The sequence below is a fragment of the Budorcas taxicolor genome, chromosome 7 (genome assembly GCF_023091745.1).
Source record: "Budorcas taxicolor isolate Tak-1 chromosome 7, Takin1.1, whole genome shotgun sequence".
Taxonomy (NCBI): domain Eukaryota; kingdom Metazoa; phylum Chordata; class Mammalia; order Artiodactyla; family Bovidae; genus Budorcas; species Budorcas taxicolor.
The window spans coordinates 93,091,793-93,109,111 of NC_068916.1; the positions used below are offsets into that span (position 1 = coordinate 93,091,793).

At 40.5% G+C, this 17,319-nt stretch overlaps 1 protein-coding gene across 1 annotated transcript in view; it reads right to left on the bottom strand.

Annotated features, from left to right (window-relative positions):
• KIAA0825 (KIAA0825 ortholog) overlaps positions 1 to 17,319 on the bottom strand; it is a 395,975-nt gene that overhangs the window by 257,982 nt on the left and 120,674 nt on the right. Inside the window, exon 13 of the mRNA XM_052644057.1 lies at positions 3,468 to 3,607. Coding sequence (XP_052500017.1) covers positions 3,468 to 3,607 — 140 coding nt within the window. The remainder of the gene's footprint in view (positions 1 to 3,467; positions 3,608 to 17,319) is intronic.

A 17,319-nucleotide genomic window follows, 5' to 3' on the forward strand; every position in this document is an offset into this window, starting at 1 on the left:
GTTATTTACAGCATCGGACTTTACTTCCATCACCTGTCACATCCACCACTTGCTCATTTTCATAGAGCAAGATCTAAAGCTACAGGCATAAACCCCTTATATTTTAATGTTTATAATATACGGTGTCTATCAAAAAAAAGTACTTTACCTAACAGAATTTAATGATTGCTTATTGGATGAAGAGGACCTTGTTTTTAAAATACATACAATAAAAATGTGTATTTATAATCTCCATTCTTATTCCTGAGCCAATTTAACAAGAGTGAAATTTTATCAATTAGACTAAAAAGGGACTATTCATAAAGAAAAGTCTCCCATAAACAGGCCAATAGTTATGCTGCTTGAAACACCTAATCAGAACATTTCACTCTAAAATTTTGCTTTCCTAAAGATGTGATCTAACTTCTAAATTACCAAAGGGTATTGAATGAAGAGAAAAATCTCTGAAAAAATATTACATATGTATTTTTAGGTACATAATAATTTTGACTTTAGTCTAGTTAATAAGATTCCCTGAGCATATTGTTTCTAAGTTAAAGTGACACGGTTTCTAATGGAGTTTAATAAGTCAGTCAATCAACTGATCAGTAAATTCTGTCACTTCATCCTTACGCTAATGAAGTAGCTAATACAATTAATACAAGACAATACCAAAGCAGCTAAAATCAAACATAACAACCTTTGCAAAAACTGGTAAGATATTTTAGCAGGCTGGGTAAATATACTTCTGCACTCCATAAGAACCAGAACTGAAGGAGCTACAGTACGGTACCATTTTGATAACTTTTAAGTCCCTCAAAATCAACATCATGTGATATATACAAAAGGTAGATGTAATATAAATGTAGAACTCTTTTGCTAGAAAACTTGGTTATTCATTTAACCACAATTGCTATCCCTGTACTTAGTGGCTGTGTTAGAATAGCCCAGTGCTTCATCACAATTGTTTTTCTAGGCTAAACTATATGACCTTTTAATAGAAAAGGACACTATTTCTCTTCTAGGACCATGTTCATGAGCCTCAACGATCACACTAACATTAGAGTAGCTCTCCAGCCATGTCAGATACTGTCCATGTTGAGCAGGCACCTCACCTGAGAGTTCAGGTTATAAAGTTTAAATGAAACTCCATTTTATATCCCAACTGATCGCTGAGCAATCACTGCACTTTTTCCATAAAAAGCACCATGCTATCTTGAGGAAAATATAAAAATAAAAATCTGTGATCACCACTGACTACCTGGCTGGCAAAAGCAGTTACATGCATGTGCACTGGGGTGTCCTGCTTGATTCAACGGGAGACTGGACAGACTACAGTTCTTCCAGATACCCGTGGCCCACTCTAGGATTTAATCCACAAGAATATTTGTATAGCATTGTAGGGGAAAGAAAGTGCCGGGTTGGGTTCAGAATCCCAGGTTACCCACCATTTCTCAGCTACATGTGTCTCTTGGCAAATAACAGTATCTTAAACTCTAATGCTATTTTTAACATGATGAAAATAATTATACTTACTTTATAGGGTTTTAAGAGTCAAATTAGATAGTAAATGTGAGGTGCCTTGCAGAGTGCCTGACAGCCAACAAGTGAACAATATATGTTGGCTATTTGACCAATTAATTCCCCTAGCACCTGTTTTCCCTTTAGGAGAGTGGAGTTCAAGATATTGAAGCTAAAGATCCTGCTTTCCGTTGAACTTTGTGAGACTTAAGGCCCACATAGAACTGCTCAGGGGCTCAGAGAGTAAAGTCAGATTCAAGGTTGGAGGAGAGGTAATCTCCAAACCTCTGCTTGAAACATGGTGAGGCTGGAGGACTCACAGTGCCCTTTGGCACCACAAGATTTCTGGATTTGGGAGCACCAGGAGAGAAGCAGAGGGCTCAGCAGTAGGGCACCTCCCCTATGTGGTTTTTGGGGAACAAACCTCAAGGCGAGCAGAAGAGAAAACTATGGGGAACTGGTTGTGGGCAAATCTGAGAAAGCAAATACTCCAGAAATGACTGGAACAGTCTGGAAGGGGGTGCTGTGAACCTCGTTTTGTATACAACAGGCCGGGAGGGCCTGGTAGCTTTTGCTTTATTAACATACACATATAATAACAATGTAAGGCAGACTAAGTGACGAGCAGTAGCCACCATAACAGACGCTGGGAAGTTCAAGGGAGGGAGAGATCAGTGCGAGACAGTGTTCAGAGATCCAGAGCTTAGCAGAATCCCAGGTTACCCACCACTTAGCACCCTTGTCCACTGGTGGAGGCTAGGTGGGTCTTTCAAGCTGGAAAAATGGGTGAGCAAAGTGTGGAAGGAACACGTGGTGGTGGTGGTCATTTAGTCACTAAGTCATGCCAGACTCTTGCGATCCCATGGACTGTAGCCCTCCAGGCTCCTCTGTCCATGGGATTCTCCAGGCAAGAATATTGGAGTGAGCTGCCATTCCCTTCTCCAGGGGACCTTCCAGAACCAGGGATCCAACCTGCACCTCCTGCATTGCAGGTGGTCTCTTGCACGGCAGGCAGATTCCTTACCAGAACCACCAGGGAAGCCTAGAAGAAGCATGCACATGGGGTTTTGTGGACAATGGCTGGAATACGTGTGAGTGTGTGTGCACGTGCACACACAAGGGAACAGTGGGGAAATGGGTTATAAAACTAGTCTGGGATCATATTTGAACGGCCAAAGCTTAGGGATTTGTTCCTGTGATAGGGGACTAGAGAAAAAAATATTTTGAATAGGGAAGACTATACTGAAACTAATGATTGATAAAATGAATCTGGCTATCTGTGTAGTATAGAGCAGAAGGAATGCATAGGGGTATGTAAAGATGCTAGAAAACTCTACAGACGTAGCAGGAGAACAGTAGGACATAATGTTAGATTGGCATAACATTGCTGACCATCTTCTAAAATAGTGCTTACAGGGGAGAAAAGAAAGTCTAATTAAGAGAAGCATGGGCCTCCATTACTCCTCAATCTCCATTCGTAGTTTTCTCACGACTACTTCTCCACGCCCCAGTGGACGTGGAGGCAAGCCACACTTGCTTGCTCATAAGTTATATAAGCATTTTTCATGATCCACTGAAGTGCTTAATGTGGGTCAAAAACAATCTTAATCTCTCTGTCTCAGGTCTAACTGAGACTTCTGTTTTGGACACATAACTGTGTTCCCATAATATGTTCTTAGGCATTTCAAACCCCAAATATTGACATATCTCTTATATTATGATAGTTATGATAGAACAGTTTCATATAAAAATATTGTTTTCCCTCATTCACACTATCCCTGAAAGAAAACCTTTCCGATAGGTTTATAAAGTGATTCAGTATTTTTCCTGCTGCTAACCCCACTGACTATTGGTATAACACAGTTGGTATCACTCCCCTGCCAACATTCAAGTAGGAAGGAACATTCCATTCAGCTTGAACAATGACTGAGGTTTTTCAGGACATTCTCAAAACTACAAATACTCACTTGAGCTCTTTAGCAAGATTCTTAGTAAAAGACCATCGTGATGCAGTAGGGTTTCCAGAAGCAGGTTCCAATTACAACCTGGCTGGGATAAGAGCAGTTTCAGTTGACCCTCGGCTGTCAGTCGTCCAGCTGATGGAGTCCTTTCAAAATGCAAGATAAAGATGAAGTAATGAAGTTAATTTATCTATGAAATTAATAGCTTTAAAGTACAGATGTAATGTTAACTCCTTTAAATGTCAATTCCTCCCAGATTACTGTGAAAATGCTTTCATGCTTGCTTACTTCAGGGTTGCTGAGGGAAGGAATTACATTTAATCTCTACTAGCTGAAAGCAAATTAACATTTGGTAGCCTGCCAATTTTAAAACTGATACAAAATAACCATGCCTACATTTCACAGAACTATGTTTTAGTTTCATGGAGCAAAATAAAAATGATTTATGCATTTTTGAGCACATTTATTTGTTCATTTGACAAATACATGAGTGCCTACTATGTGCTATGAACTTCTTTCACTATTCACGGAAAGATGTTACAGTATGTTTTAGCTGCTAATTTGCCATGTACTATGATTGCTGATAAAATGAAAGGAATTCAAACTTCTGTCAGAGATCAACCATAATCTAATTTTTTAATATGTAAAAGCCATAAATCAACAGGCAATTATCAGAACAACTCTTAAGAGTCACACTGCTATCTACTTGGGTAATCAGTTGGTCTGTTTTTTTTTAAGATTTTTTTTCCGACGTGGACCATTATTAAGGTCTTTATTGAATTATTACAATGTTGCTTCTGTTTTACGTTTCAGTGTTGTGGCAGTAAGGCATGCAGGATCTTAGCTCCTCCACCAGGGATCAAACCTGCAACTGCTGCACAGGAAGGTGAAGTCGTAACCACTGGATCACCAGCGAATGTCCCCTGGGTAATCAGTGTATCAAACAGAAGTAGTTCCAAAGCAAGTAAGTTTCTACTTGGGAAACTACCATCTGCAGTGAATAGAAAATTAAAATCAGGTCCCCCAAATCACCACATTAGTTTACCAATGAATCTGGAGATAAGGAAATGAGGTAGAAACTAAAACCTGGTAACATTATTCACTTTTTCCTTCTAAAGTCTCAAGGTTTTGATTGGCTAAAGGTCACAGCATCTCAGATCAGCTTATCCACTCCAGTATTCTTGCCTGGGAAATCCCATGGACGGAGGAGCCTGGTGGGCTCCGTGCGGTCGCAAAAGAGTCAGACATGACTTATCAACTGAACAACAACAAAAACAACAACAAAGTGCAGGAAGTGACCAAACTCAATCTGACTGTGGCCATAAGGATGGTGGGAATAAGGAGGGTGGCAGCGGGAAGGAAAGAGCAATGTCAAGGTTGACTGGGAGAACCACATGTATGTTTTCGGGGGAAGAAAGCAGAACAGAGGAAATCGCTGAGAGATGATTTGTGGCATCATTTCAAGATGAAATGTACCACGCGGTGGCCCATCCACATGGTCTAGACCAAAGTTTTCCAAAGCCTGGGCCCTGGACCAACAATATCAGCCGCACCTGGGAACCTGTGAAAAATGCAATTTCCCAGGTCTTATCCCATGAGAAATTCTGGGAATGGGCCCCAGAAATCTGCTTTAACAAGCCCTCTCCACGAGATGCTGATGCACACCAGGGTTTGAGAACCACTGTGGAAGGCAGTGCTTTTTGGAGCTCGGGTAGGAGGGTATACAGATTTTAGCACTTTATTATTTCATCAATAAAAGCTTTATCTCTCCACTCAGATTCAAGCCTCATGGGCACACTTAGTTTATACCCCAAAGCTCCTACCAAAGAACTAAGCATGTTTAAGGTCTCTGTAAATGTTAGCTGCTTGACTCATCTGCTCATAAATAGACAAACTCTTAAAAAAAAAAAAGAAAAAAAAATGAGGATGCATTGCCAAAATGCTTGTTTAAACAAAAGTGAGAGCATTTAAAGACATAAAATGAAATTTCAAAACATCTCCCCCTTGACTTGGCTGGGCATTTGCAACATCTCACAACCTTACGATGCACAAAATCACCTGAGCTTTGGACCAGCTCAGGCTTCCCATGTGAGACTCTGATAACATTAACTCAAACCAGAGAAACTCCCCAGTAACTGGTGAGGCAGTATTAGCTAGGAAAACCTGTGCCCTGGATGGGCGATAAAGAGAAAAGCAGGGAGTTAGTTAGCTCTCAGACCAGAGGAAGCACATCTGTCAGTTCAGCAGCTCTGAATTCCTTCGGGTGTTCCCAGGTTGGTCTGGTTCTCGCAGTCATTCCAAACGTGGTACCAAAGGAAGAATCCACTTGGTGAGCCCCTTTGAATGAAATATTGAAGCATATCCTCCCAATGGCTGTCCCTGTTTCCATCCTAAACCCCAAGTGCTGGCTTCAAGAAACTTGCTTGGTAGATGAAAAGCAGCTAATTGTTTGTAAGTTGCGTATTAATATTTACTTAGTTTTTGAACATTTCCTACCTATCTGTTTCGCTTGAGCTGAGTGCTGACTTGAAGGATACATTGAATGAACTGGAATATCCAGTCTGATGGAGTTTAGGAAAGGAAGGGGATAGTTGAGAGACAATTTGAAGAAGGAGACAGGGGCCAGCTCATGAAGAAGCCAAGGTGGAGACTTCGGACCTGTTAAAGCATTTTAAGGCAGACAAGATTCCTGACCTGGCTGCAGTATGGGGAATGAACTGGAGGAAGGGTTATGTTTTTGCTCAGGCCTTTCAGACACAGAATAAGGCAAGATAATTTGAATGTCATTTCATACAGTGGTATCCGAATACCTGGTTATAAATAAAACCTCTCGTTTACCAGATGGGAAGCTGTTTGTTGAAATGTACCTCAGTTCTTGGATCTTTGCACTTATCACAGATTTTGAAATGTACAGTAGAGTGACTCACTATAAGAAAAAAATAAAAGATTACAAACATTCCTCAGTCACTGAGCTCCGGGTAATAAATGCATTGAGGAGCTGCACTGGGCATATGGAGAAGCATATGCTCCCTCATCCTTTGAGCTGGTGGAGCTGTGAAAGTGAGATGAGCCTCACAGAAAATGACAAAAAGGAATTTTTTTATATATGTATCAAGTACGTATATGTTGAATTGCACTATAATACAAAGAAGAGAACAGAATTGATAAATGCACTGGAACTCATAAATCCTATATTAGCAGACAGGACAAATTTATGGCTGGGTTATATCAGGCTTATACTCATACAGTGCTGCATTTCTGGGCATGAAGAGGCCTAAGAACTCTTTCAAATCCAGGCAATAAAGGGGCTCAAAAATTACCTGTTTATGAAACTAACAAATTATTATTATGGAATCATTGTGAAAAATCTTGGTTGTATTTAGGTGTGTTTACTTTATGAAAATGTATCAAGTAGTTTGGAGTAGGAATAGGCTACCAACTACAGTATTCTTGGGCTTCCCTGGTGGCTCAGATGGTAAAGACTCTGCCTGTATTGTGGGAGACCTGAGTTCGATCCCTGGGTTGGGAAGATCCCCTAGAGGCAGGCATGGCAACCCACTCCAGTATTCTTGCCTGGAGAAGCCCCATGGACAGGGGAGCCTGCAGGGTTACCGTCCATGGTGTCGCAAAGGGTTGGACATGACTGAGCAACTAAGCCTAGCGCATCAAGTAGTTCATCTGCAATTTCTGCAACTTTTTAGCATGTGTTCACACTGCAGTCTAAAGTTTAAAAATGCTAGACCTATAAGTGAACAATAGCTTGACTTTCAACCACATTGTGCATGGAGCACAGGGTAAGAAAAGACTCTGTAGTAAAGTCAGACTACAATACAATTAGACTCACTGTTCAGGTCACATGACCTGGGGGGTCACTGCCCCTACTATACACAAAACATGTAGAAGCTGTCAGAATAGGGGAACATTGGAACGGACTCTGAAACACACAGCTTGGGATAAAACCAAGCGATGTTGGGTGCTGTTTTTCAAGACTAGATATTTACTTTAAATGAACAGCCATTATATGGTTCCCACGTCCCTAAGAGATAAACTACATAAATCCAGGAGCCATGGGTTAGAGTTCTCTCTGAAGGATACTAGAAGCCACCTTCTCACCAGAGCTCGTGATTATCCACTGGGAATTTATGTTTTCCATTCCGCTAACACCCCACAGTGTCTGGGGAAGTGGAGATCCTGGTGTCTATGGTGGAGTGAGTTGGGGAATGCAACCTCTACCAGGGGACCATGAAAAATTCTACTAAATGTAATGTTATACCTGCCACCATCCAGTTATTTTTGAATTCCCATGCCAGTAGTCTAGCAGGCAAAGAAAGGAGCCACTCTACCAGTAAGGGTGATCACTCTGATTATCACTGAGGAGTTAGAGTCGTTACTGCACATGGGGAGCAGGGAGGAGTATATTTGTATGTCAAGGGATTCACCAAGGAGTCAAGAAATGATGCTCTCATGACTACTAACAAGCCTAAGTAGGTGGCTGAAGTAACCACATTCTGATCAGGGAATGGCAGTCATGGTTCAGCGTCTCAAGGAGGGTCTCAATGTCTGTGCAAGGTAAGCAACACACTCACCAGATGACTGAGGGGGAGGGGAAGCCAGAATAAGTGGTAGAGGAATGATGAGAACTTGCAGGCTCAGGAATAATGACGGCCAGGGATATGCTAGTTTGTGCCATTAACTCAAGCATAATAAAACTGTTGTCGTGTTTGTTTGTTTGTTTGTTTTTCCCACCAGCCATCACACCTTGAAGAATCAACAATAAAGTCCAGAGAACTTAAGTAACAAGTAGTGGATTTCAGTGGTACAAGGATTAGCCCAAACGTCAGTGTCCCCACATCCTCTTGCCCTTACCACTCAGTTGACACTGACCTGCCTTATACTGTCAAAATCTGCATTTCTCTACCTTCCAACAAGGTAGGTTGGAAGTACCAGCAAATTAACACCTTCAGAGTAGCCTTCAGCCAATAACCGATGAAAGTTTCTAATAAATTCCTCAGCATCTTCGTTCCTTTGGCAGAATAACTCTGTGAGATGCCTTTCACACTGGCTCCAAGAATTTCCCCAGAAGGTTTAAATTCCAGTTACTCCTATGATTACACTGCTCTTTATCTGCTGTCTTTCTTTCTTTGTCTCGTCTACTCCCATCGAGTGTTTCTTCCACTTAGAAAATAAACTATTCTCTCGAGGACTGCTTCTTGGGGAAATGTAAAATAAGACATCAGGAGTCATGTACGGACATTAAGAGTTGGACCATAAAGAAGGCTGAGCGCTAAAGAATTGATGCTTTCAAACTGTGGTGCTGGAGCAGACTCTTGAGTGTCCTTTGGACAGCAAGGAGATCAAAACAGTTAATCCTAATTAACTGATTTGCTTTAGTTAGTAAATCAGTCGACTAATTTGTAAATCAGTCCTGAATATTCATTGGAAGGACTGATAGGGAAGCCGAAGCTCCAATACTTTAGCCACCTGATGTGAAGAGCTGACTCACCAGAAAAGACACTGATGTTGGGATTGATTGCGGGCAAGAGGAGAAGGGGGCGACAGAGGATGAGATGGTTAGATGCATTATCCTCAATGAACATGAGCTTGAGCAAACTCTGGGAGCTAGTGAAGGAAAGGGAGGCCTGGCGTGCTGCAGTCCATTGGATTGCAGAGTCGGACACGACTGAGCGACTGAACAACGGGAAATAAGACATGCATGGAGACACTTAGGATTTATCTGTCTTTGTTTCAGGAATACTGAGAAAATAGAGTAAGGTCATTTAGCCAATAAACATGGCAACCAGACTTTGAACCCAGGTTTTTCTGACTTTAAAATCCATGGCTATTCCACTACTCTGTGTTTCTTTCACTCAACCTGGTTGATATTTGGTGGGTACATGGTAATTTTCAGCCTTGAGGACGTTTGGCTCTATTCAACTTCCTTGATTGAGGATACCAAGTTTTTGACCCAAACTCAGGTTTGTGGTCTCAAGGCTGATTCCCAAATTGGAGCCATGTTATTTAAGGTATCTAGGGACTGATTTTGACCAGATGGTTCCTGTCATGGATTACTGGGTCAAATTTATACCAGAGACCATAAGTTAAATGATTCAGAGAACAAAGGCAAGGGCATAACTAAAGAGAAACCGAGAGTAAAAGCCCTGAAGTAGGAAAATGAAAGCAGAGAAGGAAAAGCTGTATTACCATTCTACTTTTGCCTTTCCAAAACTAATCCTTCCAAATCGTTCTAGGAAAATAAGACAAATATTTAGAGCAGTTCTATCATCTTTCTCTTTAGTACCTAGAAAAAGAGCTTGAGGAGATAAAAAAAATCCAAAATATTTGCTGCATCATTTTAATCAAGAATGTACAAATTATATGTACTTGTAACACTGAAAATGCTTGCATACATTTTAATCTATATAATGGGTATAGCCAAGTCTCTATGACCTTTATAGTTACAGATGATTCAATAAGTAGAAACAAGACAGGCTTCACCTGCACATTTATATATAGGATTTGCTTTGATTTTTAATAACTTCGTCCACTGAGGTAGATGGATACTCTTAGAGAGTCTCATTTTTTCAGAGTTGACGGTATCTACAATAATGGGTACACAACTTAAAGAACAAGTGTTCGACCTGTGAGGACCTAAATTATTTCTTGATTTCAGTAAACTAAACTTTTTCACTTGGGATGACCCTATTTCTCAAAAATCATCCGAAGATATATTAGTGCCCCAAATTCATAGCCCCAGCTCCACACTTTAGAGTTACACAAGTTAGTGTATCTTATTTCTAAAAAACCTGTGAGAATCTAATTTTAATTTTAAAAACAATACTTCATGCCAACGATTACTTTTGGACTTCCCCACAAGTGCTAGTCTAGCACCTGGGGCACTAAGATACTGGGTCCTACTGACTCCCTCAGCCACCCTTTAGAGAACCAGAAGTTATCTCTCTGGGGTCCTTTAACTATTACTGGTCCTTGTCTACCAGATAATAAAGACCTTATTAGAGGAGTTCAAGAAAGGTCTCTTCTGACATGAGACCCCACGAGAAAGTACTTCAATAATCTTTCCACTTTATCACACTTCGAGTTGGCTTTTTAACATGTTTGGATAACTGATAAGATCTGCCACTTTCTGAAACGTGGTTCTTTCCTAACACAGCAGCACTGAATGACTGTTAAGTAAGCACTTACGTGGTAGGTGCCATGTAGGCATCTAGCTAATTAAATCCTCATGACTCTGTCATGGGAACGTCTCAGAAGCTAAGGGAAGAAGATGTTGCAAGATGTGAGGCGTAGACCATGGTATCGCATCCTGTTTTCAAGTGGATCGATATGATCATATTGTATTTATGTCTCAACTTCCTCACAAAGATACAAGCTATTTAACTTTCCAAAATTACAAAACTATACAAGTCTGCAAACCTGTCTGACTCATCTGAAAACCTATAGTTGTCTTTTATCCTCTCATTGCTGGCTCCATTGCTATATTCTTTTTTATATAATACATTCAAGCCACAATAGAAAAGGAAAGATATGAAGAAATATCTAGCTTCGTCAAGTATCCAGCTCATCTGACACTTTCACTTCTTTTAATAACTGCTCCACAAACATGGCTTTTTCTCTGAAAATCTTTTCAAAGATCCGGCTGCTTGTCCATCCACACCCTGGAACAGCCATGTAAGAGCTTTGGTGTTCAAAAATCTCTCATTACTTCTCCCCTGACTGTTGGCTCTATGTCAAAGCTTGGCATCTCATCAGAGTACAAGTTCTCTAAGCCTCTTTCTTCAGTGCTATGGAACAGCCTGACAGCAGCTGCTGGGAGACCAAAGTTCTCTTTTGTCCTCCTCCCCAGATGTTCACTCCTGAGGTTACTAGAAGCCACCTCCTCAATAGAGCTTTTTTCCCATCACAGAGCTTTACCACTCAGATCAAATATTTGAAAAGAGTTAAATGTACATTTAAAGTGGTACTATCTGAAACAATACTACAATAACTCATTTGTTCCTTAACCCACTTATTCAGTAAACTAATATTAGCTGGCTGATTTCTAGGTGCAAGGCGACGGAGACACAACACTAAGTAAAAAACAAACAGTCACTATTTTTACAGAATTTAGTGGGGAATACATATATAGTTTAAATGGTCATACAAATAAAGATGAAATTACAACTATGAAAACTCAATGAAGGAAAAGCACACGATGCTATTAGAAGATGTAGTAAGAAGTAAACTAGTCTTTGGGGTTGATGAAAAGCTTCCCTACAGAAGTAACGCCAGAGCTGAGATATGAAATTACGTTGACATTAACTAAGTGAAAGAAGAAAGCCTTTCAGGGTAAGGTAAAGTGAAAGTGAAACTGAAGTCACTCAGACGTGTCCTACTCTTTGGGACCCCGTGGACTGTAGCCTACTAGGCTCCTCTGTCCATGGGATTCTCCAGGCAAGAATACTGGGGTGGGTTGCCATTTCCTTCTCCAGGGGAGCTTCCCAACCCAGGGATTAAACCCAGGTCTCCCTCATTTCAGGCAGACGCTTTAACCTCTGAGCCACCAGGGAAACTCTCAGGGTAAGGTAAGGCATGTGCAAAGATCCTGTGGCAAAAAGGAATATTGTGTGGCAAGGAAGTGTAAAAAAGGCCAATGAGTGAAAAGCAAAAATCACAGGCTAGTGTGGTATGAGAAAAGGTTGCAAAGATGGGTGAGCCACATCTACGTAGGTTTTACAGGCCATGGTAAATTTTGTGTGCATGTTGAAGGATAAAGAGGAATTCACAGAAGGTAGTGAACAGTTAAGTGTAAAATAATAAAATTTAGTTTTGAAAATAGCTTTGGATTTGAGAAGTCTCTCGCTGTAGTTTGGAGAATATTAGAAATGGGAGTCAACACATATACAGGAGGAAACAGAGGTGTCATTGAAGTAGTCAGGAAAGAGACGAAGCACTACAGCAAGGGTGGCACTATGGATAGCAGATATTAGGAGCTAAAATTAACTAGACTTAGCATGAACTGGATCTCTTGGAGAAAAGGAGAGAAGTGTTCAGGATGCCTCCTGGTCTCTGGCTTACACAACCATGTGTGTGCACGTGTGCTAAAATGCATCAGTCATGTCTGACACTTTGCGACCCCATGGACTGTAGCTCACCAGGCTCCTCTGTCCATGGGATTCCTCAGGCAAGAATATTGGAGTTGGCTGCCATGACCCCCTCCACAGGGGATCTTCTTCCTGACCCAGGGATCAAACCCATATCTCTTATGTCTCCTGCATTAGCAGGTGGCTTCTTTACCACTAGGGCCACCTGGGAAGCCTCTACACAACCACGTGCAGGTACAATAAATCAAAATGGAAATAAAATAAAAGACGATCAGTTGGGAGGGGAGTTTCCTAAGTTCAAATATGGTCATATTGAGCTTGAGGTCTGTCTGTGTTCACTGGGTATAAATCTGAAGAAGACATTCATGTATGAGTCACACACATGAGTTAGTAGGTCTCTAGCCCTAGGAGAGGTTAAAACTAGAGATATGGATTTGGGGGCAATTAAAGTACATGAAACCAGAGGCATGTGTGACATCACCTAGAAAAGGTTCTATGATAGAATACTAAAGATGCTCAATATTTAATGGCCAGGCCAAAGCAGATGAACCTGCGAAGGAGACAGAAATTTTATTGCCCATCTTTTTCCTCTAACACCTAGCACATGCCTTGCTTGGAGAAAAATTTTAAAATGCATTTATTGAAAGGATGAAATGAATATATCTTGGTAAATTGCACAAAGGAAAAGACTCACATAGCATGTAGTATAATGAAGCTAAAGGTAGCTTAATATTTAAGCAGTGGGAAAAAAAAGGATATGAATCCAAAACAGGATTACATTGAGTAAAACCATAATGAAAACAAAGCATAGTAGAAAGAAATATCTACAGCTCAGAATGGACTGGCCATGAATCAAAACATCATGTTGTCATCATAAAAGAAAATGAGCAGTGTAAAATGAATGGACTGTTTACTCACACTGATTATGCTACTTGGATTCAGTGTATGGTTATGACCTACTTAGCTAAGGAAGACCTGAAAAGTATTTGGAAATATTTAAAGAACCACAAGATGATGAAAGTTGGGAAAATAAATAAAAAACATTATACTGCAACAATGGTATAATTGACTAGGATAATGTTTTTTCTTGAACATTTATATGAAAGCACAATATGCTGTCGTAGTTATCAATCCTGAGATTAATATATTCCCCACGTGCCTTAGTTTAATCTAGTATGAAACTGATTGCCCTTTCTAAATCAACTCACATTGCTAGCCTACTACTGCTAGGGATAATGAATACAGTACATTTTACTTATTGCCTTGAAAATACATATACTTTCCCTAAAGTAAACTCCTCTAAACTATTTCAGGAGTTCTAGAAGAACACGAACAATTCTATTTTTACCGACTTATATACTTCATAGGCTTTCTCTAGAAATCCTATAGACAAATGTATGATGCATACAGCTATTTATGCATCTGTAACTCTCGTTGTAAGTCTCAATCTTATGGCCTCCTTGCTCTGCTTCTTCCTTCTCACTTTTAATTCATTATCTTAATATACTTAATATTGTTAAGTCAACTTAAATCTTTCTGAAACAATGCAAAGCTGTAAATAAACAAGCAAATAGGTGATTAAATTCCTAAGATGCATCATAATTAAATATTTTGTCTCAGCCTCACCCTTTCAAAAAAAAAAATCACAATCTATTTTTAGTTTTTCACTATTTAACCCATATGTGTTTCCCTGAGCAGTTCATTTTAGTTGCTAAAGTGAGGGATGGAGTTTGGAGCCTAATTTGCAGGGTAAAAACACAGAAACAGCTGATATATGTGAGGAAATGGGAAGGTGAAAATTTTAAGGTCACATGATGGTGGCCTAGGAATTCCCACTGCAATGCTTGACAGATGCAAACGAATAAGATGAGTTATTCTGAAATTACTTTTATTGCTATCCTGGCTTCCTCTGACTGTACCACTGCTCTGAACATGTTGATCATAAATCCCGTGGATCAGGTCTTCCTAAGTAGATTGTACAGGAAGGTTAGGGAGAATAACTGTTAGGTAGTCAGGGTAGAGGGGCTCATACTGTACTTGTGTGGGGAATTCAAAAAGGCAAAAGGGAGAACCAAAGGCATTTCAGCAGAGAAAATGAGATTTTAAGAAGACTGAAACCTAAGGACAGGCAATAAGTAAAAGCAAAAACTGTAGAATAACTATGTCTTAAAGACAAGACAAGAGACTGAGAACTAGAGCAGAGAAGAGTGTTGGGCACCCCAGGAAACCAGCCAGGCGGTGTGGGAAACCAGCCAGGCAGCGGCTCTTCTTGAGCAGTAGAGTGGTATTTCTGTTGTTGCTGTTAGTCACTCAGTCGGGTCCGACTGTTTGTGACCCCATGGACTGTAGCCCGCCAGGCTCCTTGTCTGTGGGATTCTCCAGGCAAGAATACTGGAGTGGGTTGCCATTTCCTTCTCTGAGAATGGTATATAAAACATATTAAATAATAGTAAAAATAGTCCGTAGTAATAATGGACCAAGGTTGTTCTGATGTGCTGGAGAGAAAGACTGACTGGATCTAAAAGAACTATGGGGATGAATCAATTGAAGATAATAATACACTAGGAACAGGCAACAGCTCAATGGACCACAGCCATAAAATTTAAAAATGCTTGCTCTTTGGAAGAAAAGTTATGGAACCTAGATAGTGTGTTAAAAAGCAGAGACATCACTTTGCTGACAAAGATCCATATAGTCAAGGCTATGGCTTTTCCAGTAGTCATGTATGGATGTGAGAGTTGGACCATAAAGAAGGCTGAGCGCCGAAGAACTGATGCTTTCAAACTGTGGTGCTAGAGAAGACTCTTGAGAGTCCTTTAGACAGCAAGGAGATCAAACCAGTCAATCCTAAAGGAAATCAGTTCCGAATACTCATTGGAAGAACTGATGCTGAAGTTCCTATACTTTGGCCATCCGATGGGAAGAGCCGATTCATTGGAAAAGACCCTGATCCTGGGAAAGATGGAGGGCAAGAGGAGAAGGGGGCGACAAAGGATGAGATGGCTGAACTGCATCACTGATTCAAGGGACATGAGTTTGAGCAAGCTCTGGGAGAGGTGAAGGACAGGGATGCCTGGTGTGCTTCTAATAGAAAAGACACCATGCTGAGAAGACAAGGAAAGAGTGAAAAGAAGGATCCGTTGAGGACACCAAGCTAGATTTCCAGTAATATGGTGGCTAGCTCAAGAAATATGGACAGCCAGACACAGGATGCTGGAGTAAAGGAAGTGCCCAGAGCTAGAAATCCTCTGTACAGGGGCTCTAGGGTAATACATGTGGATCAAAGAACTCCAAAAGATGAGGCTTCTCTTTCCTTTAAATATTTATTTTTACCTTAATAAAATTAAGCTGCTTTCATTATAGGAAATTTGGAAAATACATAGATAAAAATTAAAATCAATCACAATCCTATAATACAAAGATGCAAAGTAAAAGTTCTCTAATGTAGAGTTCATATACCCTTTCAATATCTGTTTTTCTATACATCCTATTTTCCTGCTATACATAGAGTAGTATGGCATGGTTTGTGCATGTGTGGGTGCAAAGTCACTTCAGTCATGTCTGACTCTTTGTGACCCTATGGAGTGTAGTCCCCTGGGTGCCTCTATCCATGGGATTCTCTAGGCAAGAACACTGGAGTGGGTTGCCATGCCCTTCCCCAGGGGATTTTCCCCACCCAGGGATGGAACCCATGTCTCTTACGTCTCCTGCCTTGGCAGGGAGGTTCTTCACCACTAGCGCCAGGTGGGAAGCCGGTATGTTCAGCACATCTCAATTGTGTCCCATCTTCCAATAACTGTTTATTCCTTGGGAAACAGGGGTTCTCATAACCTGTAAGTTTGGGGAATTTTACACTAGATCCCTCCTTCAGGTAAACACTAGACAGGTTAGTATATCAGAGCTCCTGCAAGTAGAACCATAAAAAGATACTTTACACAATGAATAACTGACAATCTTGGGTTTTTCTTAAATCCCTGTTAACATCACCCTGAACTGCTCTCCCTCTGAACGGTGGAGGGACAGCTGTCTGGTGCTTGGGCTTTAGGAGCAGACAAGCTGAGCTTCAGAGTCTGTCTCCTAGATTTGCTCTCTTCAGAAAGTTGCTACCTGCATGTCACGTTACTCTCCATGAAAGCAGACTTCACAGGCTGGGTGTGAGGCTTGAAAGAGGTAACGTTCATGAAGGACTGGGCATGTCAGTTTGAGAGTTATCACTCTGAAGCCTAGGTTGGCTTTGATTACTACATCATTACTAAGCTGTAGTCTTCCCATAACTATAAATTGCAATGATTTGCCATTTAATATTTTTCAAAATCAACCTTTTTAATAACCCCACAGTCGTCTAGCACACGGCTAATCCATAAGTGAGTTGTCTAATTGCATACTGTGAGACATTCGTTTCCATTTTTTCCTTTCACAAATAATACACTGATGAATATCCTTGCATACGAAACTTTCTCAACAGCTCTGATTAATTCTCATGATTGATTCCTAGAAACAGAATTGCTGGATAACGAGCCATAATATTTTTAAGGTTTTTGATACAGTTTATTATATTGCCCTCCAGAACTTGTATCTGGTTGCATTTCCACTGTGAGCTGAGTAGTGACCACCATGTTCTAATCTTTTTGTGAAGGTAATAGTAAAGATAGATTGCTATAATTAAGCAGAAATAAAGAAAAGTCTTGTTACATGAAAAGGCATTTGAAAGATAAACCCATTTACCCTCTGACTCCCCAGGTTCTAGATGGCTGAACAGA